The 24710-nt window shown below is 40.7% G+C and overlaps 1 protein-coding gene across 2 annotated transcripts in view; it reads left to right on the top strand.

Annotated features, from left to right (window-relative positions):
• CLDN10 (claudin 10) overlaps window positions 1-24710 on the top strand; it is a 100329-nt gene that overhangs the window by 61227 nt on the left and 14392 nt on the right. The window contains exons 1-2 of one of the 2 annotated variants that reach the window (XM_058548384.1): window positions 19704-19928; window positions 24496-24657. In XM_058548384.1, the coding sequence (XP_058404367.1) occupies window positions 19709-19928; window positions 24496-24657 (382 nt within the window). In that variant the 5' untranslated portion in view covers window positions 19704-19708. Of the gene's footprint in view, window positions 1-19703; window positions 19929-24495; window positions 24658-24710 lie in introns of those variants that run through there. The other variant, XM_058548385.1, reaches the window with a different exon arrangement.

Raw genomic sequence — 24710 nt, forward strand, 5'->3', positions numbered from 1 at the left:
TTTTTGTGTGAATATGATCATGTAAAGCATGCTATTACCCATAAATTTCTAAATTGAAAACAAAGTCCTCAAAACAATCAGGAGAAGAAAATTCAACAGATGCTATTAAAATCTCTTCTTGCTTTGCTTATGGATTTATTTCTTCAACCAATGAGTTAGTGGTGCTTTCCTTTCCCATGATTGGGAGTGTTTTCACCAAATCTTGTGAAATATTTCTTCCGTGGCAAGTGAGATTTCCAACTAATTGAAGTGAATAAACACGCTTCTTTCAAAAGCATGTGCCATGTTACATAGAAAACAGGGCTTGAAAGGAATTGTTAACAACCATTAGCCTTATTAATATGGTATTTTTTTGTACCGTCAAGGGCACCAGGAACTCCAATCCTCCATAGTAGAATTCTTAGCTACTGGGTGAGCCTGCCTTCAGGCTGGAATAATTTAGTCACCTGACTTTCCTGTAACTCTTAGTATTTTTGGATTCATGAGGCTGCATTCATGCACAAGTGGTCCCTTTCCATTCCCTAAATGTGTTTTGTAGGACACTGATAGTCTTTTTTCTTTCCCTACTCTGAACAAATTGTGCCAAGATCCCTGGTCATAGCCAGGGCTTGTATACAAGTAACAGATAACAATTAGGATTCTGATTTTGCTATTATTTGTTTCAAATAGTTTTGGATTTAACATTGTTATTTCCTGTTTTAGCAAGAGATAGCTCTCCCTCGAAACTACCTTATTAGATCTTAGATCTGATCATTTGGTACTGTTTTTAATAATTACGGTGAGGAAAACGTAAATTATCCTAGAGTCAAACCTAATATAATTGTAATGGAAGGTCACTCATTATTTAAAATACTGACTTTGTTATACTTAAATCAAAAAAAGATATTATGAGTGCATAAATTTCACTATTAAAACATCAGGCCACATTCATATAATGATTTTTAATGCCCACCAACACCAACTAGAAAGTGTGCTATTAGGTTCACATTTCTAAGCACTTATATTTGTTTGTTCGTGAAAACTGGAGGGACGGGGGAGCATCAGAGAGTTTCCTCAATGCACCATGAATTATTTAAATTCACTTCCTGTGCAGTGAAAGCCCTGTGACATTTCCAGAGCCACTGTTTATTTTGGGATATGAAGGATGTTAAAATTCTTTGTATTTAAACCACAAGATCTATGAGTGGCATGAGATAAAGACTCATGTTAGTCTGTAAGTGGTCAGGCAATCCCTACCGGAAGGAAAGAGGCTATTGAATTACCGGAGTCAAGAGCAGGCAAACCCACCAGGGTTGGCAAGCTTAGCGGAGGCTGCCATGAAAGACTGACACGCACTGTGCCCTTTCACCTGCCTGAATGTATTCAGTGTAAAGGAGCAGTGTGTTTCTCTCTATCTTCATTAGTGCAAAGAGAACAAACTCCAAATCACATAAAAGAGAATGTTAATACACTGGTTACAAGCTTTTACACAAAAGGGAACACCAGCTACACAGATGTTCAGTGAAAACACCTTGTGTTTATCAACTATCTTATGCTGTATATTTTTGACCATTTTATCCATATGGTTCATTAAAGTATTTCCTTGAAACCCGCTGATCTTTACAATACCCTGTTGTAATAGGAACAATCTGAGAATTATTTTTCTTTCTTTAATTTTTTATTGAGGTATAAGTGACATGTAACATTATATTAGTTTCAGGTGTACAACATAATGATTCAATATTTGTATATATTGCAAAATGATCACCACAAGTGTAGTTAACATCCATTTCCATATATAGTTTTTTTCTTTCTTTTTTTTTCATAGTTTTCTTTCTTTACTAACAAAAAATAAAGGAAGAAAGTCACTTATCTAAGTTCATATACTAAATTCCTATAAACACTCCTTGCCATTCAACCATCAGACTCAAATAAGAGGAAACGGGTCATCTTTATTAAGTAATAAAATATGGTGACGTTTAAATATAAGAGCAGTAATGCAGTTCTTTATTTTGCATTTTTAAGGCCCCTTTCATTTTCTTTTTTTTAAAGAATTTATATATATATATTTTTAAATAATTTTTATTTATTTATTTATTTTCCCCCCAAAGCCCCAGTAGATAGTTGTACGTCATAGCTGCACATCCTTCTAGTTGCTGTATGTGGGACGCCGCCTCAGCATGGCCAGAGAAGCGGTGCAGCGGTGTGCGCTCGGGATCCGAACCCGGGCCGCCAGCAGCGGAGTGCGCGCACCCAACCACTAAGGCACGGGGCCGACCCAGGCCCCTTTCATTTTCAAATAAGGATTCCAATATATTTGATTATCAATTCAAATGTGAAATCCCTGAAAGAAGAGAGACGCTATTCATACTTTAAATTTACAGGGTCTCAATTTTTCTAACAGGCTATTAGAAGTCATTACATCCTCCTTATGAAGTTCTTATCCAGATCACAGTGTGTAAAGTTTAAACAAAGATATTATCTTTAAGAAAGAAACTTCCAGATGTTGATTGCTCAGTATTTACATTTTTTAAAGGATAGATAAATAAACCTGAACTTATACAAGCATTTGATTTTCAACAAAGGCACCAAAGCAACCCAGTGGGAATTGAAACAAATGGCGCTGAAATAATTGGAGAATCATATGAAAAATGAACCTTGACTCCTAACTCACATCAAACACACCAACATTAGAGGTGGACCATAGGCTTAAATAGAAAAGCTAAAACCATAAAGTTTTAGGGGAAAATATATATATTACGTAATATACATTAAACTCCATCAAAATTTAAAACTTCTCATAAAAAGGTGACTTTAAGAAAATAGACAAGCGGGGCCGGCCCCGAGGCTTAGCGGTTGAGTGCCTGCGCTCCGCTACTGGCGGCCGGGGTTCGGAACCCCAGGCAGGCACCGACGCACCACTTCTCCGGCCATGCTGAGGCGGCGTCCCACATACAGCAACTAGAAGGATGTGCAACTATGACATACAACTATCTACTGGGGCTTTGGGGGAAAAAAAAGAGGAAGATTGGCAATAGATGTTAGCTCAGAAGCCAGTCTTCCTCAGCAAAAAGGGGAGGATTAGCACCGATGTTAGCTCAGGGCTGATCTTCCTCACAAAAAAAAAAAAAAATGTTTGTAGAATCATAGAATCTTAGGTTCGAAGGGGCATTATGGGTCATCTGGTCCACTTATATTTCACCATACTCCTGTCAAATTTATGAGGTGTCTTTAGTAAATTTTTTTAAAAAGGACTATTTATATTAAACTGTTAAAGAATTGAAACCAGATCAATTCTCAATTTTTCAGAAACTGATCATTATAGAAAGCATTTAGTACAAAGCTTGATTCACAGTAATAGTTATAATAATTATTATTAGTAGTAGCAATATTACCAGCAAACCTCTAAATTGTAGTGCATTATTTGAAAAGAGCACAGGTTTTGGACCATAAAAACTTCAGGATTAAATCACAGTGCTGCCATTAACTAGGCATATGGCTCTGAGAAGTTCACTCAATATCTCCAAACCTTAGTTTTTTCCCCTGGCATTCAATAAGTGGTAGTCAATATGGTTGTAATATAACAACAACAATAAGGATGAATAAGAATCTATGTTTACTCTCAAATAGCTCATAGTCCAGTGGAAAAATAGGTATAAAATCCAATTCTGTGTAGTAGATGCAACAGTGGAAGCATGCCACCAGGAGGAATGGGAGCATAACTCTCAGACCTGGCCTGCTGGAGGAGGAAAGTTAAAAGGTTAGTTTAAAATGTTAGTGAAGAGGAATTCTCCAGGCTGATTAAGAAAAACGACGTTCTGGGCAGAGGAACACAGTGAAGTGTTTTTGGTATGATCCCAGCAGAGTATTCCTAAGACGGGTGTGGCAGGAGATGGACAGCATATCCTGGGGTATCTTGTATGTTAAGATACGATACATGGATTTCACACTGTGGATGATGGAGAACCAGTAAAGGGCTTTAAAAGGGGAAGAGAAACAATCAGACATCTTTTAGGAAAATCACCTGGGGAGTCATATGGTGGATAGTTTAGAAGGGGTGAGGCTAGAAGCAGGGAGACCAGGCAGGAGGCCATTGTGATAGTCGACAGAAAAGGTGATGAAGGCCTGAATTGGGAAAAGTAGTATGGGCATGGAGAGGTGAGAATGATTCAAGAGACAGTTCAGGGCTAGAGTTCACCAGAGGGGTGATGTGGAGTATAGAAGGAAGTGAGGGGTCCAAGATGACTCATGAGGAGTCATGACTTTCTTGAGGGAGGGAGTGAGTAGACAAACAAATATGGTTCCATGAATCAGTGTAGAGAACACAGAAGGAAGGAGAGGAGAGGTGGGAGGCAGAGGGAAGCTGAGGTGAAGATGAGAGGTTGGATTTTAGACATAATCGAGTTTGCAGTACCTGTAAGCCAGCAAGAGAAAGGAGAAGATGGCCAATAGGTGGGGACTGGAAATCAAAAGGACTGGGTCAGGGAAATTTTGAGCCATCAGTGTGCCCAGGGAAAGAGTGCGATGTGAAAAGGGATAAGTGCCAAGCACAGAATGCTGAGGATACCAGCCCATAAGGAGGAGAAGGAGAAGAACAGTGGAACAGACAGAGAAACAGAAGTGAGAACAGGGTCATGGAAGCCAAAGGAAGAAAGCATTTCACAAAGGAGGAACTGGGCAACTGTGTCAAAAGGTGCAGAGAGGTCAAACAAGATAAGGAATGGGAAATGTGCACTAAATCAGATAGCACTAAGCCACTTTATCACCTTTGCCTGTGGTGTTTCCGTGGCGAGAGAAAGGTAGGAAGCTAGAGTGCAGTGGGTTGAGAAGCGAGTGGGATGGTGAAAGAGAGATTGTGGTGATAGACCACTCTATCAAGATGCTTGGTGGAAAAAGAAAAATGAAGAAAATTTTCAAAATGTCCCCCAAGATATCTTTAAATATATTTGTGTATTTTCCTAAATCTAAAAGAAAACACTCCTTGAGATCTGCTTCATCCAGACAGAAAAGCCACTGGAGGGACAATTTGTCCCTACCCATACCAAAATTATAGTCTCAAGAGGAAGATGTGTGCTTACCACTGTTTTCTAGAGAATATTGGCCCCAAGGAACATGACTTTTTAATTTAACATTGGACAAAATTTTCCAACACATTTTGATTAAAAGAAAACTATAGATCCTAATTCTGAGTCCTTCATATGGCCGTTTTTGCCTTGAGGTCGCAAAATCTTTGCTTTGCAGCCCTGTTAACACTCTCTTTGCAATATCTCTCACATCTGTTCTTTCTCCTTCTTTCCCACGGTCTGTAGAACAAAACTGTGTTTATTTTTAAGCCATTGACTGCATTTTATTTTAAAGTTCACATTTATATGTCTTAACAATTTTTATCCAAAAGAGGGCGCAAATTTCTCATGAAATATAGTACAGTATTTCACAAAATTAGCTTGATCCTAGTACTATTTAAATTTCACCAGCTGCTGTAATTTAACGCAGAAACATTACTTTGTGGCATGTGCATATGAATTAAGTCCTATTTTGTGAGTGCTAATTAAGAGCCTTTTGCTTCTTCAGAGGAGTTTCAGAGAAGAGTCAGACTATTGCTAAAAAGTTGAAGCTAACGGTTTTCTATTTTGGGTAGTCAAACCAAATTAAGATAGACATTTCAAAATTAAACACTAAATGGGATAAAAAAGAAAACCAGTTTGTTTACAATATTCTAATTTTAGGGTCTATTTCCATTCTACCATGGCTTAAAGAATGACCAGTGAAGTAATATAGTTCAGACCTTGTGTGTGGTTGGTTAATAGCTAATCATTTTTTGTTTCTTGCCATAGCTGGAATTGTTTATATTTTGAATACCCAGTATTGTATGGTTCTTCTCACGTAAAGAAGCAGTACAACTGGTGAACAGAGGGAATGACATGAATTCCCATCTCACTTATTCTTTTAGGTTGAATCTCTCCGTGATTTGCATACATTTTCTTAAGGGAATGATGTGCTAAAGATGTGCTGAAGTAACAGTGGGCTTCATAAACGCAAGTTACGGAAGTAGAAGGAAAATGCAAAGAGGAAGCCATTTTTTCAATGGTAGTAAGGTACGATAGGCATCCCTTACTTAACAGAAATCCATTTCACCAAATTCTGTACTTGAAATGTATAGGTTAAGGCACAACCTCACTCCGCAGAATGGCACTTGCAAATCTGAAGGGCCTATGCATTTATTAGCTTGTTCTTGCTCCTGTTACTGGCTTGGATTCCAAATTCCAGCTTCTCTATCAATCGTACCTAACTGCCTGGTAATTTGCTGGTGTGTGGTAACAATGAACACTTACTCAGGAGAAACACCATTTTGATCGGCTTCTAGCCCCTATAAATGAAACCAACTATGAATAAAGAATCACTGAAACTTTATTTGCTACTTGATTAGTCACTGGTGGCTATTAACTAGGACCCAAACCACTACATCCTTCAGTGGCAACATACAAATAGCACTAAGTGAGGGCAAGAGCTAAATTTGTAGTCTCTCTTTATGCACCAGTCTAAAACAACATTGCCAAGAAGATTTGCATACATTTTTGATAGGGAACCAACATGACAACAATAGTCAAGCCTTATTTTCAGTTTTCATTTAATTACAAATCTACAAGCCATTGCCAAATTATTTCTAAGAATTACCAATAAGTGCTCATGCCTACCCGCCTTATATGATCATAGAGTGCCGTAATTTGATTCATCACATTGATTTCTGCTTGTGTCTGGCCAAAACTTCCCTTCATCATGCACCCCACCCAACTGCGAGGTCAATGTGTGTGTTCATCTTGAAATTCTCGTGCTGCATCTTTTCCAGCTTGCTCCTTTCCTGACCATAAGATTTAATCTCACATTCTCTAGGGCACAGCCTGGACCACATTTTCTTTCCTGGATTTTGGGGGTCCATGACTCCTCCTCTTCCTCTGCCCCCACCACAGCCAACCCCCTTGTTCTGCTGTACCTCAGGGCAACACCCTTAACCCCCTTAGATTCCATTCCTGTGGACACAACCAAGAAGGCGATTTTTAAATTCTCAACTTGTTTGACGATGCCAGACGTTGTTACATTTCTGAAACTTTCTACTACTCTCTAACCATGGAGACCAGATCAATCAACCACCAAAAATGTGTGAGGACAGCTATGTGGAAGGGGAGGGTACGAAGGAGTCAAAGGCACAAGTACATCTTACAGCAAAAGAAAGGCTGAGGAGGCTGGTGATAGGACTGGATTTTGAATCTGTTTTCACATTCAGCATTTCTATTGGCACATTTGGGAATACAGCATTGTTTCCATATCTACTCTCTGAAATGACTATGTTCCAGTTGGCCCATGACTTTAAAATGTTTGCGACATTCACTGGTGTAAAACTCACACTCCAAAATCAATTTGCTTAGAAAATGAATCTGATTTTATAATAAAAGTAGGAAATAAGATTTAATTAGAAATGTGCAGCTACAAGAAAGCTGTTGCATTGTTTAAGAGCTTTAATAATATATAAAGGAAAATGGGTAATAAAAGCTAATTGCAAGATGGCTTTATTTCCTATTGAAGCTATATTTTCTACCTTTCCAGAATATTGGCATGAGAACACTTGCACATTCCTTTCTTTTTTTTTTTTTGGAGAAAAACTGTGAAACTAAGAAGATGTTCATTATTTTGAGCTCAAATGTTGATGATTGTTTTGGTTCTTATCCAGCTTTCAAAGAATAATCTTGATCCTGTAACAAATGTTTACCCTTAGGAACTGTTTACCGCTGAAATCTAGCAGGATATATATTAAATTACAAAAGACTACTTTTTAGTTGTTAGTCTGAATTAGATAAGAAACACATTACATATATATATAGCCTTTGAAAATATCAGAAAAAAACTGAACAAAAATTAGATGGTGGCTAGTGGCTCTGACTGAGAAATGATGTTAATTCTTAAACTTGATTCTTAAAATTCTTAAAATGATATTAATTTTTTAGGAATTACCTGTTACCTTTAAGAATTACCTGTTGTTACTTGTAAAAATATGATCAGATCTCTAATTTAAGAGCTTGAGTAATCCAGCAAAGTTTCACCCTTGTTGGAATATTGCTTCTTTCCACCGACACTGATAATACCGGTTCACGACTCTACAACGCTTTTTTGTTAAGAACTGAGATAAGTTTCAAGGTTTTGGCGGTCAGGCTCTTTTGGACGCATTATGTTTAACAAAGCTGGTTCACAACCATGGGCATAGGAAGTTCCTTGCAGCTGACAAGTGTGTCAATTGGAACTCCATGGGGAACAGCCACGCGGCCCTGTGGCCCAGGGCCCACACTGAGAAATCAGCAGCTGTGCATGTTAAACCTGGTGCTGTCATTAACCTGCTGTGGGACCTTCCACAAATTGCATAAGTCCAGCCATGAGAATAAACAAAGGCACCAATGCCCTAGAATAGATCTAAGGGAATCAGGCCGTGCGCACACAGAATAGAAACTCGCTCTGCCTTTCTTTCTAACACTCATTGGGGACAGGGAGGAATTTGGAATGACCAAGTTGTAGGTTACTGTTCTTTGCTTCCAATTAAAAGAGGCAAATATAAGCAATTGAGCATACTGAGGAGGGAGGGGGCAGCTGGGATAAGGATGAACTAAACTTCAGTTAAATTTGGGTAGGGAAGGGTGAGTGATGAGAAAGACTCCTCAATGATTCTAACCCTCCTGCTGGTTCCATTCACGGATGACGCCTCCCTTACACTCTTCCCAGTTTTGCTCTGTGTCTGAACCTTCCTTTCATGCCTAGTTCTTTTTCTTTGGCTCCCCTATTCCTCCGTGTTTTTCCATTGTCAGCACTCTTTGAAGGGAAGGAGGAAACCATATTCTCCCACTGCATTTTTTATTTCCTCCCTCAATTGTTAGAGCTTGGCAGAATTTTACAGACTCTCTTCAACCCATTCACTTTTAGATGGGAAAAATAGACCCATGTAAATGTAAATTAACAAGGTAGTGACTGAGCTAGAACTCTACGCCAGGTCCTTTCAATGCCAGTCCAGTGCCACTTCCGTACATTGCACCCAAGTGTAATGATAAAAGAAACAAAACTCAAAACTTCGAAGGCTGTGTTGACCTTGTATTTTTCACGTGTATAAATGGTATTCCATGTTCATTACTTTACATCCATAGGAATTAGGGCAGGAGGAGGATGTGATGGCATTTAAACTCTATTACTTTATGTATGTAAGGATTATTTCATTTAGAATGTGAATGTGTGTACTTCAAAAAATGAGATTTTGAAATGTAGTCACAAGTTTGGTTCATCTTTGGCCCTGTTTGGCCAGAAATAAAATATCACAGTGGAAATATGCATGCTACATTCACTAAATAATCAAAAAGTTATAGTCAAAGTCAGAGTCATAGTCATAACCATATGAGAAAAAAGTCATAATCAGTGAAGATCCACATTCATATTTGTCCAGTCACTAGGTAAAGCAAACACTAGGGTACATGGGGGAGGAGGTCTCCAAAACAGATAGTTTTTGACAATTTGTGCTTGATATTCCATCCAATATTTTGTCATTTATCCTTTTTGACTGATAAAATTAAATTCAACAACAAATCAAATAGCCATAATATATCTAGGTTTATAATATCCATGCTTTAATTTATTTGATCCTCTCAATCACATTTGGAAATTAACATGAAATAATGGAATTTTATTATTTGCTTTTCTCCTCTACAGTATATATACTTTAGAGACTAACAAACAGAGTATCATTCAGGTTGCTTCATCCAATTTCTTTGGCTGCTTTATTTACCATGTAAAAAAATTACAATATAATCTCTCATATAGTGTTTTGATTGGAAAACAAAACATTGCTTAACTCTGTAGGATTACATCTATGGGTGAATTGTATGGTGTGGAAGTAGTTGACTTAGGGCATATTTGGTTGTCAGAAAGATTTATGCCCCAAATCCTAGAGGTGTGGTAGTTATAACAATCACAGGCAAAACGTGACCTCAACCTTGTTCTTTTGATCATTTTATTAATTCTTCACAAACCCTAAATCAAACATAGAAAACAGCTATTGCTTTGAACCACGAAAAGAGGTGTGTGTGTTATCTGTCTGCCGTATTATCAGCATACAAGTCCATTGTTATTTCTTTCCTTTTCATGTTACTATTCAAAAGCCATTTATAGTGATGACTCTGCATTAACCTGAAACAAAAAACCCCCTAGTAATATACTAATAAATATTCTATTGGCACAAATATATCATTGAGGAGAACCAGCATGAACTATGAGTTTTCAATTTTTATATATTAAAACCTTGCTTATAATTCAGATTTTTCTTCAGCACTAAACTCAGATAACTTTTCAAATTCACACATTTTTGAAGAATAACACACAAAATGTAACTCCAATTGATACATTACCTCAATATACACTTTATAACAATATACATTAAGAAGTCACTTGTGGACTCCAGTTTCTCCATTTATAAGATGTTGAATTAAATGATTTTTAAAGTACCTTCTAACTTCAATATTCTAGAACTATAAAACATGTGTCCTATATTGTTTTAAAATGATATCAAACTAAGATATATACTTTAGTATAAAGTCAAATAGATAGAAATGTAGAGGAAAAGCTGCATCTGAACTATAGTCTTACGGGATTTAACCATATGACAGTACAGTGGGGAAGGGGGTGATGAAGGAAGAGTTTCGGGGCCTGGCCACATATGGCATGGGACCCCACGCCCACACTCCTCTGCGTGCCCTGGTGCGGGATTGCAGCCACACAGAGGAACGGGCACCGTTCTTGAATTCACACAAAGGACCTGACATGCCAGCAGGAGGCCCTAAAATGTGCTTATTTCTCTCATCTTAAAAAAGAAAAGAAGGAAGAAAAAGAAAAATCCTTCATGATCTCACTTTGCTGCCCCTTTCCCCCGCCCCTGCACCATTTCTCTCCTCTCTTCAAAGAGCTGTTTACTCGTCCTGTCTCCCTTTCTCCCTCCCATTCTCCCCTGAACCTAATCCCATCTGCTTTCTGCCCCACTCTCTCCACAAAACAGCTCTGGTCCAGGACCTCCAGGGTCTTTCTTCCTCCGCCCTCGTTTGGCTTGGCTCCTCAGCAGCGTGTGATACCATTCCTCATTCCACTTCTTCCTTCTTAAAAGGGGTTCTTCATGTGGCTTCCAGGACTCTCTCCCTTGGTTTTTCTCTGACCTGGACAGCAGTGCCCTCTCAACCTCTTCTCAGTCTCCTCCTGGTCTCTTTGACTATCTCTATTCTGTCTACACTCAGGCTGAGAGGACCTGTCTACTCTCCTGGTTCAAACACCACCTGCCTACAGGTGACTCCAAAGTGTGCATTTTCAGACTGAACCTCTGCCCTAGACTCTGGGCTTGTAGATATAACTCCCTACCTGGCCTCTCCCCCTGGATGTCTACTGGGCACCCCAAACTCAGCATGTCTAAAATAGAACTCTTGATATTCACCCCTCACCTGCTCATCTAGAGCTTTCCTCATCTCAGGAAACAGCAGTTCCATGCTTCCAGTGGCTGAGGTTAAAGCCTTGGTGTTTTCCTCTACTTCTCTCACTCATACCTCACCGTCAGTCGTCAGCAAATCTTGTCAGCTCTACCCTCAAAATCCAATGCAAAATTTGACCATTTCTCTCCACCCCACTTCCACCAGCCTGATCAACCACTGTCACCACTCAGACTAACTGGAGTGCTTGCTTCTACACTGACCTCCCTTCAGGCTATTCTCAGAGCGATCCTAAAACCTAAGTCAGATATCCTTTCCCTTCACAAAACCCACCAATGTCTTCCCATCGCACTCAGAGTAAAAGCTGAAGTTGTTATTAGGACGTACAGGGCCCTCCACGAGCTGCCCAGACTTATATACACCTCCCCCCCCACACACACACACACATACACACTCATAAACACACACGAAGACATGTGAGCACACAGACACAGACACAGACACATGAATACAGAGACAGACAGACACACAGACATACATGGACACACACAGGGACACACACAGATAGACACCTCGTTACCTCTCTGTTCTCATCTCCCACTACTCTCCCCTTCGTTCCCTCTGCTGCAGCCTCATTGGCCTCTCCAGTGTTGCTCAGACAAGTTGGATGTCCTCCTCCCTCTGAGAATGCTCTGCCTGAAACTACCATATGGCTAACTCCCTCATTTCCTTGAGGTCTTACCCTAAAAGGCATCTTCTCCGGGAGGGCTTCTCTGGCTACCTAACTAAAATTTAAAAACCACCCCCCACACACACACTTCATATAACACCTCCCTACTCACCAGCTGAATTTTTTCTCTTTAGTGTATATCATCTGATATACTAAATATTTTTCTTACCTTGTTCTTGTCTCCTCCAGTAGAATGTAAGCTATATTTGAGCAGAAGTTTTGTCTGTTTTGTTCACCCTATCTACAATGTGTAGAAGGATGCCTAGAGAATTGTAGGCACCCAATAAATGTATTTTGAATTGGTTCAATGAATGAATAATGCTATTCTAGAAATGGGAGCAAAAATGGAGTGAACTATATAGGCTGTCTGAGCATCCCATGGCAATGGATCCCAAACTCCTACATTGGCTTCCTCAATCTCTTTGAATCCCCAGAAGTCATAACAACCACCTGGCTGTAGCTTTTTCAGGCCACTGTTTCCATAGTAATTGATCATTCCTCCCAGATTTCAGTGATGTTCAACAGTCTCTGATCATCTCTGTTTTCTCAATCATTTCCTTAAAGGCACCTCCAGCAAGTTCCATGGCAGCTGGGGTTGCCCTCAAGGATATGGGAGAGGAAATGGAGGGCAAAAATCAGTGGGCAAGAAAACTTGCATTTTTGGCACATCTAGCAATCAAAACATATTTGGTGATGAGGAGTTTCTGGTTACGAGTTTCTTTTCCAACGCCTGGACAATTTAGCTCTGAAGGAGTAAGGTAGAAGGGTGGGGGCTCATTAATTCTAACTGGCTGACAGCTTAGGATAAGACTCAAAGCAGGAAACAAACAGTTAAGAGAGTACTCTGATGAACCACGTACACACATATGCACATATATATACATCTACACACATACATATATATACACATATGCACATACATATATACATCTACACACACACACACATTTTAAGAAAAATGTTCCAGACACAAATTGTGATATAATGAATCAGCATTGCCCAGGACATTGTTAAACAGCATATTAATGAACTTTAATTCAAGTTCATTATTTTATTACAAGATCTAGTCACACAACGTAATTAAATAAGGAAATTAGGTACTCTGTTCAAATACTTCTGAGTATAAAAGGCGCTCTCCTGAAAAATAAAGATAAATCCAAATTATCTAGAATTGTTTTAATTCATTTTGTGTGTGTGTGTTCAGATACTCAGTGGATGTTAACCGAATATACGAACTACAAAGAGCCGTCTTGGTAGGAGGCAATTACTACAAAGGAGTGTAGACTCAAGAACCAAACTGGCTAAGTTGAAACTCCATCTCCATCACCTTCCAGAGCAGGTTACTTCATCTCTCTGTGGTATGGTTTCCTCTTCTCTACAAAGGGAATGAAAATAGTACTGACTTCATTGGGGTGGTCATTAAATGAGTGAAGTACTTAGAATTGGGGCTAGTACCTAAAAGGTACCCGTATACGTTTTTATTAGATAAAAATAGGAGAAAGCCTACATTTTGGGAAAAAACCCTCACCATTATTTGCTTGTGGGTATGTTTTTGTAAGAACTTGTATTTTTGACCCCTAAAGAATTCACTTTAAACTTCCAATAATTTTTCCCACGAAGTGAGCTAAGTGGTAAACACGGGACGCCTGAGTCCATTGGAATCGACTTCTCGCTAGCTGTGTTGGGAGGACCGGGGAGAGAGTTGTAACAGGCTCTTCATTTGTAACATGCACTAGAATGTGCCGCTTACACAAGTGACATGGAAAGGTGAGGGCTGGGCAAACAACCCTCCACTTTTCCTCAGTGCTCACCCATCTTCTTTCAGTGCTACCTTACCCCTCCCCTCTGCTGTTTAATTGGTGTCCCCCGACCCCCACGGCTTCCCATATCTTTTTTTATCCCTTATCTTTATTTCCTTCTCCTTTCCTTTCTCCTCGCATTTCTGTTACCCTTATGCTGTAGTGCTGTCCCCTTTTACATGTAACTGCTGTCTAGTTTTATTTCTCACTTTTCCCATACTTCCCTTTGGGCACCCCCCCACCCTTCCCACCCCCCGACAGAATCTCTTTCCCCTGCAATAATCTCGCTCTTACTTCCTGGTTTCTCTCCCTCTGCTCTGGGCACTGACCTCTTCTTTGTTGGCACTCTACCTAACACTTTTTGTTTTTTTACTTTAAGATTTGCAGTACAGTCTGTCCTTATTCACTTACTGTGTCAGTCCAACTCTGATTAATACCACTTTTATGGAAAATGTTATTTTATAACTTTAAAGAGAGGCAAGGAAATGAAAGAGCCTAAGTGAACTGAGTAATACCCATTTTTATTGACTATCTACCATGTTCAAGGTCCTTTATATACATTGCTCTCATCCTCACAATAACTTTGAAAGAAGCTATTATTTATTCCTGTTTTATAGTTGAAGAACTGATGCTGAGCCATTAGGTGACCTGCCCAAGGCCTCACAGAGCTAGAATTTTATCTCACATCTTGAGGGTTCCCTCATCTGCCTTCTGGGTCCCCTATATCACCCTGTTTCATAAGTGAATTGAACTACCATGTTTTATCACATTTCTAATAAACAAAAATAAGAATTGAAAATAAGACTATACATAGAGATTTAAAACACATTATCTTCATGCACTTCTCCCTCCTCACACATACACCCCATACACATACACCTTTAAATATAGCAAAGGAGGGAGAGTAATGTCAGGAAGTGGGTAGAAAAGAAAGCGGTGAGGGCACCAAAGAAAAATCTTTGCCTCTCTTCTCTCTTTGTTGATGTCTCTGTGATTGGTCGAGTTCATTAGGAGTCAGAGACTCAGAGACTTTTAGAGTTCAAAGTGGTCTTGGAGGCCATCCAAAATAACTCCTTCATTTTACCAATGAGGAAGCTACAACTCAGAGAAATAAAATGACTTGCCAAAAATATACAGATTTACTTGCTGCCTAACCTGAGTGGGTGGGTTGAATTAATACTCATAAGATGCTTATTGACCAGCAAAATACCACCAAACCATCTGCAAGCCCTGGAAGGTTCCAGCGTCTCAGAGTGAGAGTCATTCCAGGCTGGAGGGGTATCCACCAAGACAGCTATGAGCTGCTGGGGCCCAAACTTTACCCCTCTGGGGGCTCAAGAGGAATCCAGATATTCCTAAGATACCTCAGAATTGAGAATGAGTGTGTTTTAAATGAATGCCACAAAAAACAAATCTACAGGATATTCAGCACTAATGTGTAACAGGCCCATTGACACATTCTGATGCAGTACAGCCTCAGAAAGTCCAAATGCCAAAATAAGGCACCATTTGTTTCCTTATAATTAAAAAAAATATATATATATATACACACACACATAGATGATCAATGATGCAATGATAAGCATGAGCATTCATTCCTATAACTGCTTCTATCACTCTGTAGCTTTCGTGCTAAGTAGATTACAAATATGGCAGAGTTAGTGTAGAGCATTAAGGTAAACTAAGAGTGTAAGGGAAAATGGAAGGAAAAGGAACACAAATCTTTTACTACCTTAGCGTCAGCATTAATGTCTTCTTTAACATGGTGTAACAATATTTGGCTCCTGGGCAGTTGTTTTTTTAGTTAATACCGTATTTATCAGGAGTTCAGCTTCTCCCCACCTGATTAGCAGCACACCACCTCCCTGGAATCGAGGAAGGAGCTAATGTAGACTGAAACCAAATTTGATGCTTAGAAAATCCTTGAGCTGTTGAAAGGCACACCTGTGTTGTTTGGCAGGTGAGTTGAATCTCAAGTAAAGAATTTCTGCAAATCTCCTGTTCAGTTGGCTGAACTGGTTTCACTGCTATTGAACAAGCCTGGGGTGGGAGAATCCTCTATTTTTCCTTAATAATCATAATAAGGCCACAAAATAACTTCCAATGCTAATCTCAGTGGCTTACGTCTCAAAAGTGGAAAGGCTCAGAATATATTTCAGGACTTAAATGTCTTCATATCAAAATTTATTAATTTATAGATAAATTAGTAGTTTTCATATTGGAAAAAATCTAAAGGTTTCTGTAAAGACCAAATTATTGTTAATTAAGATGTAACTTTGAATAACTTAGAGAAGTAACTTTCTAGCTATAGTCACTTTTATATTTAAATTAAGAATAGTTTGCTATGAATCGATAAATAAAAATTTCAGTGAACTGAACCCTAAAGAAAATAAGGAAGCATTTATCAGTTGAAAGGTACTCTGTAAATCGGCTTGCAGATTAACTGCAAAGGTTATTTGGGACTCTATAATCTTAAAGTGAAACAGGCCATTTATCCATTATTTCTTTTTAAAAATCTTCGCTATAGGGTTCCCTTTTCATTTTCTGGACATTCTTATGTTAGATTATGTGGTAATCTGTACTCTACTTAGGTTTCTTCTGACTAAACTGGTTTTGAAAAGCTTAAGATATAAGACATTCTAAAATAAATGCTTGATTCATTACATAATATCCTTTACGTATTAAAGAAAGTTAACATCTTCCATCCTTTGATCAGGCATCTGTGGGCTCTGAAATATAACTCTCTAAAGTAAATATGCAGTATGCCAGGGAAGAAAAAGAAAAGAGTTTTTAGGGTTGTCCAATCTCACAGAAGGGACAAAGGATAAAAGTAAAGGAAAGTTAATCGGTCCACAGGCATGACGACCCTAGTCTGTTTCCGCTGGCAGAGGAACTAACAGTGCTACCATCAGGTCTTGCTTGTGGTATTTTCAACCCCTTTTAAGTTGCAATTGTGTGTCACAATCTCTACAGTAAAAGAATATTTCTTTTTTTCAAAGTTTTCAACCAACAGATTAATATTCTTTCTGTCTGTAATACACACCATCTGTTTTACTAAGTTAACTGTACACATATACCTGAATCTCAACTGGTCAGAGCCGTGGTTCCCAGCCTGTCTGTACATGAGAAGCTTTGGTCAGATCCCTACCAGAGCCACCCCAGAGATTCTGGCTTAAATGTCTGGTGATGCAACAGAGAGAGAGACAGAGAGAAGGAGTCGTTCTTGGAGTTCAAGTTGGAATTCAGAATTTGTTTCCTCCAGAAGCAATATTGCAGTGGTGATCTGGGTTTATGGATTTTTTAAGTACCACAGGTAGAGCTACATTATCTGTTAAATAAACTTTTGGGGACTGGTCTAAAACACCAAACCATTCTCCATAGTTCTTTATGTAAAACAAACAAACAATATACCTTTGGTTCCAAACAATGAAATTTATAACTAACCTGTTGATAAATTAGGAAGCTTGGGTCTTCAAGGTCACAATACTACACTTTTTTGTATCAAAAGTAAGTTAAGATTTTGTCCTGTGGAAAAAAAAAGAAAAGAAATAATCAACAATTTTAGTGAGTACCTACCATGAGGAAAACACAAACAGACTGCCAAGCACAGCCAGAAAATAAAGTACAAAACCAAAATGTGTGCAATTTTTAATTTTAGGAAACTCCATAGTTTTGCTTCATGACTTTTTATGTTTTCTGAATAGTAAATTGGATCAGAAATAGGCAGATTGTTCAGAAAGGAATATGGTATAGAAATAAAAGTGGAAATATGCTGGGGGGCAAGAAACAGTGATAAAAGCACTTTAAATAAGGCAAATCATGCAAAAGAATAGAGGACACTTTGTAGTCAATACTCAAAGGTGACTGATTTGAACAGCAGGGAGGATGAGAAGGATTAGGTTAGGTAGGCGCTTCTCAAACTGTTTTTAAGTTTGACCCACCAGTGAACCCAACAGGACACACGAGGACAAGCTGGGACCAAGAGCAGTACAGTAGTGTAAGCATGTCAGCATTCTGCCAGGCAAGCCGTCTTCCCATCCATACAAGCCACGAGATGGCCAAGCACACCTCCCAAAGGCTGCTGATCTGCCCAAGAGTAGGACTTGGCACTTGGGTGGAAGTTCAAGAGAGACAGATTTGGGCTCAATATAAAAAAGAATTTTCTAAAAGTTCTAAAACAAAACAAAACCAGAACAGATGCCTTGCCATGTGCTGAGCTCGTGGCCCTGAAGGTTAGAGCATGAATTGAATATTATCTCTAGAAATAGACAGGATAATTGTGTCGAATGTGAAGCGTGTCCTAACAGTCTCCAATGGTCCTTCCAAATCTAAGTTTTGGTGATTTTATAGTCCAACCTCCTCTCTTCTCCATGGACATCTAATCACCTCTAATTTCATTCTGTACCCATTTGACTAAAAAAAAATGACAGGGGAATTGAGAAATTCTTCACAGTGAACCAAAGTGTCCCTGCATAAAGATTGTGAAACAGAGGGTTAGCAGCTAGCTTTATTGTAGCAGACTGATTTATAGGTTTTAGACCTTTGGTTACTTTTGGCAAGAAATGAATCCTGAAAGCTCATATAACCGTAAGAACTTTAAATGGATAAATAATAACCTCATAATAAAGCCAGTGTCTTTGTTCTCTCATTTATGCCCAGATTTGTAACCTCAGGAGCCAAAAGTACACTCTGATCTTTACATTTACCTTGAGACAGCAATGAAGGAATGAATGAGTTTATTCTTCAATTAGGGGAAAGGTGAAGGTGGTAAAAAAAGCAAAGCAAGACACAGAGCGGTTTTCACTCTGGCAGAACCATCAGTTCATGGAATAGACTCACAGACCTGGGAGCTGGAAGGGACTTACAGGAAAAATGTCTCAAATGCATGTCATATGTGTAATGCATTAGTATCAGCAGGCCAGCATTGTGGCTGGAAGATTCAAGATCGAGATTGTAACGAAGGCTCTGACGGAGCCTGTGCTCTCCACATGCTGCTGTCTTAAATTTAGGCCTGAGCGACACACCTCTTGACAATGACTTTCCTACCATACCGGGCCAAAGAGAACTGCAGAACTTTAGGGCAAGGCAGATTTCCAGCACAGAACTGCAGTGATCCCTCCCTGACAAGCCGAACGGGGTCACCCAAACAAGCGTGGCACGAAAACCTTTAGAATTCAGCAAGCCGAGAGCTGTGTTACCAGGCCGTGTCCTTCCAGGGCACACAAAAGGCTTTTTCTGCTCTGCTTTTACAAGGTACAGTGGAAGCCAAGCTATTTGCCATGGGTAGGGCTGGCGTGGGGGGTGGGGGAAACGCAGCAGGTTGTCCACATCCGGCTGCCAGTCTGTCCAACAGGGGAGCCATTCTCCGCGGTCCCTCGGCCCTCGGGATGCCGGGGCGGGGGGCGGAGGGGAGCGCAGGCCTGCGTTCCTCCCGACCGCGGGCGGCGGGCCAGCCGGCGGGACAGAACCCAGGCAGCGACCGTCAAAGCGCCCTCGAGCCCCCTGTGCCCCCGAAGGCGCGTCCTCGGGCGGGTCCGCGCCCCCTAGCGCCGGCCGGCGGCCCGGGCTGCGGGGCGGGGCCGGGGCTGCGGGGCGGGGCCGGGGCGGGGCGGGGCCGGGGCGGCGGGGCGGAGCCGCGGGGCCGGGCGCGCGGGGGTCGCGGCGCCGAGTGGGAGCGCGAGCGCGAGCCCGGCTGCAGCGGCGGCATGGCGAGCACGGCCTCGGAGATCATCGCCTTCCTGGTCTCCATCTCAGGCTGGGTGCTGGTGTCCTCCACGCTGCCCACCGACTACTGGAAGGTGTCCACCATCGACGGCACGGTCATCACCACCGCCACCTATTGGGCCAACCTGTGGAAGACGTGCGTTACTGACTCCACGGGCGTCTCCAACTGCAAGGACTTCCCCTCCATGCTGGCGCTGGACGGTCTGCATCCCCTCGACCCCCGCCCCGGCCCTCGCTCCTCCCCGGCCGGCCGGCGGGGGCGCCCGCTCGGCCCCACGACCCTCGGCGGGACCCCTGGGCCGGACTCCCCCGAGGCCCGGCCCCGCTGTCTCCCCAGGGCCCGAGGGAGCCGGGGCTCCCCGGTGCCCGTCGCCCCCGGACGTCTGTCCCACGGGGACACCTGTCCGATCCCGGGACCCCGGGGGGTGGGGGACATGCAGACAGGCCTGGGTCGGTGGGTGACTCTCAGGCGTCGGACGTGAAGGGAAGCAGCTTTGCCGTCCTGAGAGTCGAGGGCAGGGCTGTGGGACCCCCATCTCTCGGGGACTGGTAGGACACGGAGTCATGCAGCGGGGTCTTGTCTCCCCCACCCAGCACTCCCCAGAAGAGCTGGATTCTGATTAAAATGCTATCATTGACTTGTCACAGCGAAATCCGCTTGCTCTGAATTCCCTTTAGCCAGTTCGTTAGTTCTTTTGAAAGTGGTCAGGAGAAAAGGAAACATATTGCAGGCAGTATTTTCCTACCCCCTTTTCCCCCATGCTCTACAAACTTGTCTGCCTGGGCTTTAACGCTTCCTCCAAGTTTTAGGAGAATAAATAGCCCTTGCATGTGCCACAGACGGTGGGGAATGCTGGCTCGCGAGAGGCTTGTGCGCGAGCCTCACAGGTTCTGTGTGCGTGCCTCCCTTGGCTGTGCTCTGGTCTCCCTCGTGGAGTTCTTTTGTGCATTGTTTTCTACATTGTTCTTCCTAATCAGGCTTAATATTGCATTGCAGTATAGCAACAGGTACATGTTCACTGGCTCTGTTTTCGTTTCAAGAGAACAGTGGATGTCAACCCAGTCACAATGATTGCTCAAGTTCTAGGCTCGTTTCTTCCAGGATTTTACAGCACATGACTAGCTGGATCCTGGCAGAAACTTAAGGAGAGTCATTTACATTATTTCTAGTTTTGAGGTGTTTTATTTTTCTTTTATTACTGAACTGCAAGTTTTTATTTGCGTAGCTGAGTAAATAAAAGACAAGATTTAATTCCCCTAAGATGGTGCTAGCCACGAAAAGCAAACTGTTGCTCACCATGGTGTTTGATGGAACCTGGGTAGAAGAGAAATACATGTCTGGCTTTACGTGGGTGACACCCAGGTCTTTGTCCTGTTGTGTAAAATGAGTAGCTGGGACGCTGTTGGTTAGCTAGAATGAATTTCCTATGCTCTGCGAAGCACGCATCCAGGTAGGTGCTTTGAGCAGGCAGGCTCTTGTTTCTGTGGTTTACATTCAGGAATATGGGATTGACAGTGACCGTCCTGAGACAGCATGCCAGATAGCTATGCTTCCTTCTATAGGACAGTTGGGGGACAAGGGACAAGAGGGAGAAATCATTGCTCCATGAAGAGCATTGGGTGCTGAGTGTAAATAGAAGCCAGCAGGTAAACAGAAGAACCAGAGCTGAAATGCAAAGTTCATGCCTGCATGGGGACTGCTTTTCCTTCCAAGGCTTTGCAAAAAGTATACAAAATTACTAGCATAAGATAAGCACTTTTCCTCTTTCAATCCAGCAACTAGCACATGTGCTACAAGTGAACTGTCTCCACCAAGTGGATGTTTCCATTTTAGCTGGTTTGAAATGGAAAATAAGGTACACATCATTTGGAAAACACTTAACTTTTAAGGGACACCGTGAGCGTTTCCTCCAACAGAATTCATTAAAGTCACTGTATTTTACTAATTGAAAATTTCACGGTTGAATGAGCTAGTGATTTCTGTTTATTGCTAACCCATATTCCTTTCAAAGCACCACTTGAACTTCGGCTGAGAATCATTTTCAGCCAGGTTGTTTGTAATATATGCCATCTATTTTCGTTAGTGAGAATGTTTGCCATTTCTTCCAAGAGAATTAACTATAAATTATACTTCAGAGAACTTCTGAGTAAATATGTTCATGCCTCAGCACTTTAATGTGTTAATTGGCTATTAACGGTGTCAGTAAATTAGACCTGTCAGAAATAATGGCCTCCTTGACTAGGTTTTACTGCTACTTCACTTGATGGTGTTACTTATAAGTTTTGCCCTCCGGAACTGTTAAAAAGCAAAGTTGTAGAGGTCTGCCTTGCAAAAGATAAACTCTGGAAGGGTTTGTTGGAAGTCACCTAAGCCCTGAGTCTGTGCGTGTTTTAAGGACTGGTAGCCCCTAATTTGCAAACCTCAGGCTTGCTCACAACTCGATTCCATTTAGGGGTGGCAGGGGAGTTTATCTCCAGGAACCCCAATCCTTGCTCTTTGCTCCCTGTTTCAGAAAATCTAGCCAATGATTGTGCTGGTAAGGTGCCTTCTTTCGTGCATGTGACATTAGTAAGTTATTGCTACTGTTCTTCTGCCAGAGAGAGGTACCTTCCCCTCCAAATCATGTTTTTGGGTGGTACTGAGCAAGGACCTGACCACATCAGAACCTGCTCGCGCCATCTCTCCTCTTGGACTTGTGCCAAGAGACCTGTCCTGCTGCCGGTACGAGGGCTGAGACAGGAGAACTGAATAAGAAGCTCAGAAAAATATTATGAGTAGTGGTTAAATAAAGTTTAAAGACTACTGTTATTTTTCCAGGCATATTAAGGATTGAATGCATCGGCCTGGGATTCCCACCACTGTGTACCATCTGGGAAGATGCATTCTGTGTTCTAAATGATCGGATTGTAGGATTTAACCTTTTGCCAGGTCCTTGCATTATCTGTCCATAAAACCTATAAGATTGCTAAAGTAAATGCAAGTTATGGTCCATGATAAGGTTTCCTAGTTTTTTTTTTTTTTTTTTACACATATATTATAGAGGTAACATCACACACACACTGTCTTGTCTGTTTAGTGATGGCAGTCAGAGTCAGCTAAAACACCTCAAAACCATAGATTAAAATAAATTTCAAAAAATGATGAAACCACACTGTCCCAGTAGCTCTGCTGGTAAATGATGAGCCAGTTGTGGTTATCCTGGTAGACTCTCTAATCTTGCAAGGAACTAACAGGCTCCTCTCTCTGTCTGTGCTTCTCCCTGCTCCCTGGGTTCTGGCTGGGGGACTTGAGGGTTGAGATTTAAACGAGAGCTACCTGAGTCAGTATTTGGCCGCAGAGACCCAGATAGCCCTGCAGCATGATTATTGCTACCAAAATAAGCCTCCATTATCCTGTTTTGCTAAAAATAAGTTTCTTTTGTTTTTGATAGCTTCACCGTCAGTGAAATTACTTTCTGTCTGGAAATAGTTTACACTATACAGTAGAAGATCATTGTCATTGCATTCTGAATTTGTGGGGGTGTAAATTTATTACAATTAAATAGAGCATCTTCTGTGTACTCTTCAAAATGGATCTGAGAAATATGATTAAACCTTAAAAGTTCATTCTTTCCCAAAGAAACATGGACTGGAGGCTACCTGCCAGCATTGTTTCCTGAATTTATGATTATCATAATCATAGAATTATTTTAATTGTAGGCTTTGCCTGAATACATCAGTTGCTATATCTTAGCATTTATGAGTCTTTTTGAAATTAAAACATTTAATTCCGAATGTAAACTTGATGTTCATGTATGTTCATTTGCTTAACAAATATTTACTTACACCTAGTATGTACCATCACTATTTCAGATTGAAATATGGCACTGTTTCAGACTGAAATGAAAATGATCTTATATAGTAAATGTTTGTTAGTTTAAATCTTATTGATTTAAAATTTGTTAAGTGTCTGGACAAAAGCCAGGCTGAAGTTTACCATCACCCGGGCTGTGCAAATAAAATATGTGACTAAGAAAATGAAAGGTACAGGAGGAATGATCAAACAAAACAACAGAACAGGCTTTTAGGGTGCTTTGAAAGCTTCTGTTTATATGCAAACAGTTAATTTCATAATTATAAAAATTATTCTAGTAAACAACCAATGCTTTTTTAAACCTAATTTTATTATATGTGCCCATAAAATAATAAAATGTTATTAAAGTATTTCTTGATTTAGACTCCTCATGGTTCATGATGATATTCCAGTTGGTCTCATCTATAAGCTTTCATTAATATCAGAAAGTTTGACTCTTTGGGAGGCCCTGCTGCCCAATTATAAATTTTGTAATGTCAAAACCATTAAAACATGAGGGTCCAACATGCAAGGAAGTCAGAGAGAGAGTGGCAGAGAATGTTTCTCACAGTGAAAGGCAGTGTTGCGTGGATTTTGTAGTCAGATCTGGATGGAATCCATTTTTTCCTCCTACTGTCTCATCTCTGGCGTATTATATATCCTCAGTTGCCTCATCTGTGAATATAGGAATAATTACACTCAGAGGTCTATCCTGAGGATTAGGCATACACTAAACTTTAAAGTGTATAGAAGAGGCTAAAGTATAGAACAGGCTCACCATATAGATGAACTTGCTTGCTTTACCTTGTGTTTTAACCATTATGGTTATTTCTTCAGAAACCAGAACAGTCATTCAGAAGGACAGTGGAAAATGAGGATTTCTTTCTGGACAGGCACATGTTTTGTGTTGATGTAAATGACCTTCTGTAATTGCAGGTTATATCCAGGCATGTAGAGGACTTATGATTGCTGCTGTCAGCCTGGGCTTTTTTGGTTCCATATTTGCCCTCGTTGGAATGAAGTGTACCAAAGTCGGAGGCTCAGATAAAGCCAAAGCGAAAATTGCTTGTTTGGCGGGGATTGTATTCATACTGTCAGGTAAATAATAACTTTCTTCCAAACAAGGTACTTCACGATGTTAATAACATGAC

This window comes from Diceros bicornis, chromosome 9 (genome assembly GCF_020826845.1).
Source record: "Diceros bicornis minor isolate mBicDic1 chromosome 9, mDicBic1.mat.cur, whole genome shotgun sequence".
In the NCBI taxonomy this organism is placed as follows: Eukaryota; Metazoa; Chordata; class Mammalia; order Perissodactyla; family Rhinocerotidae; genus Diceros; species Diceros bicornis.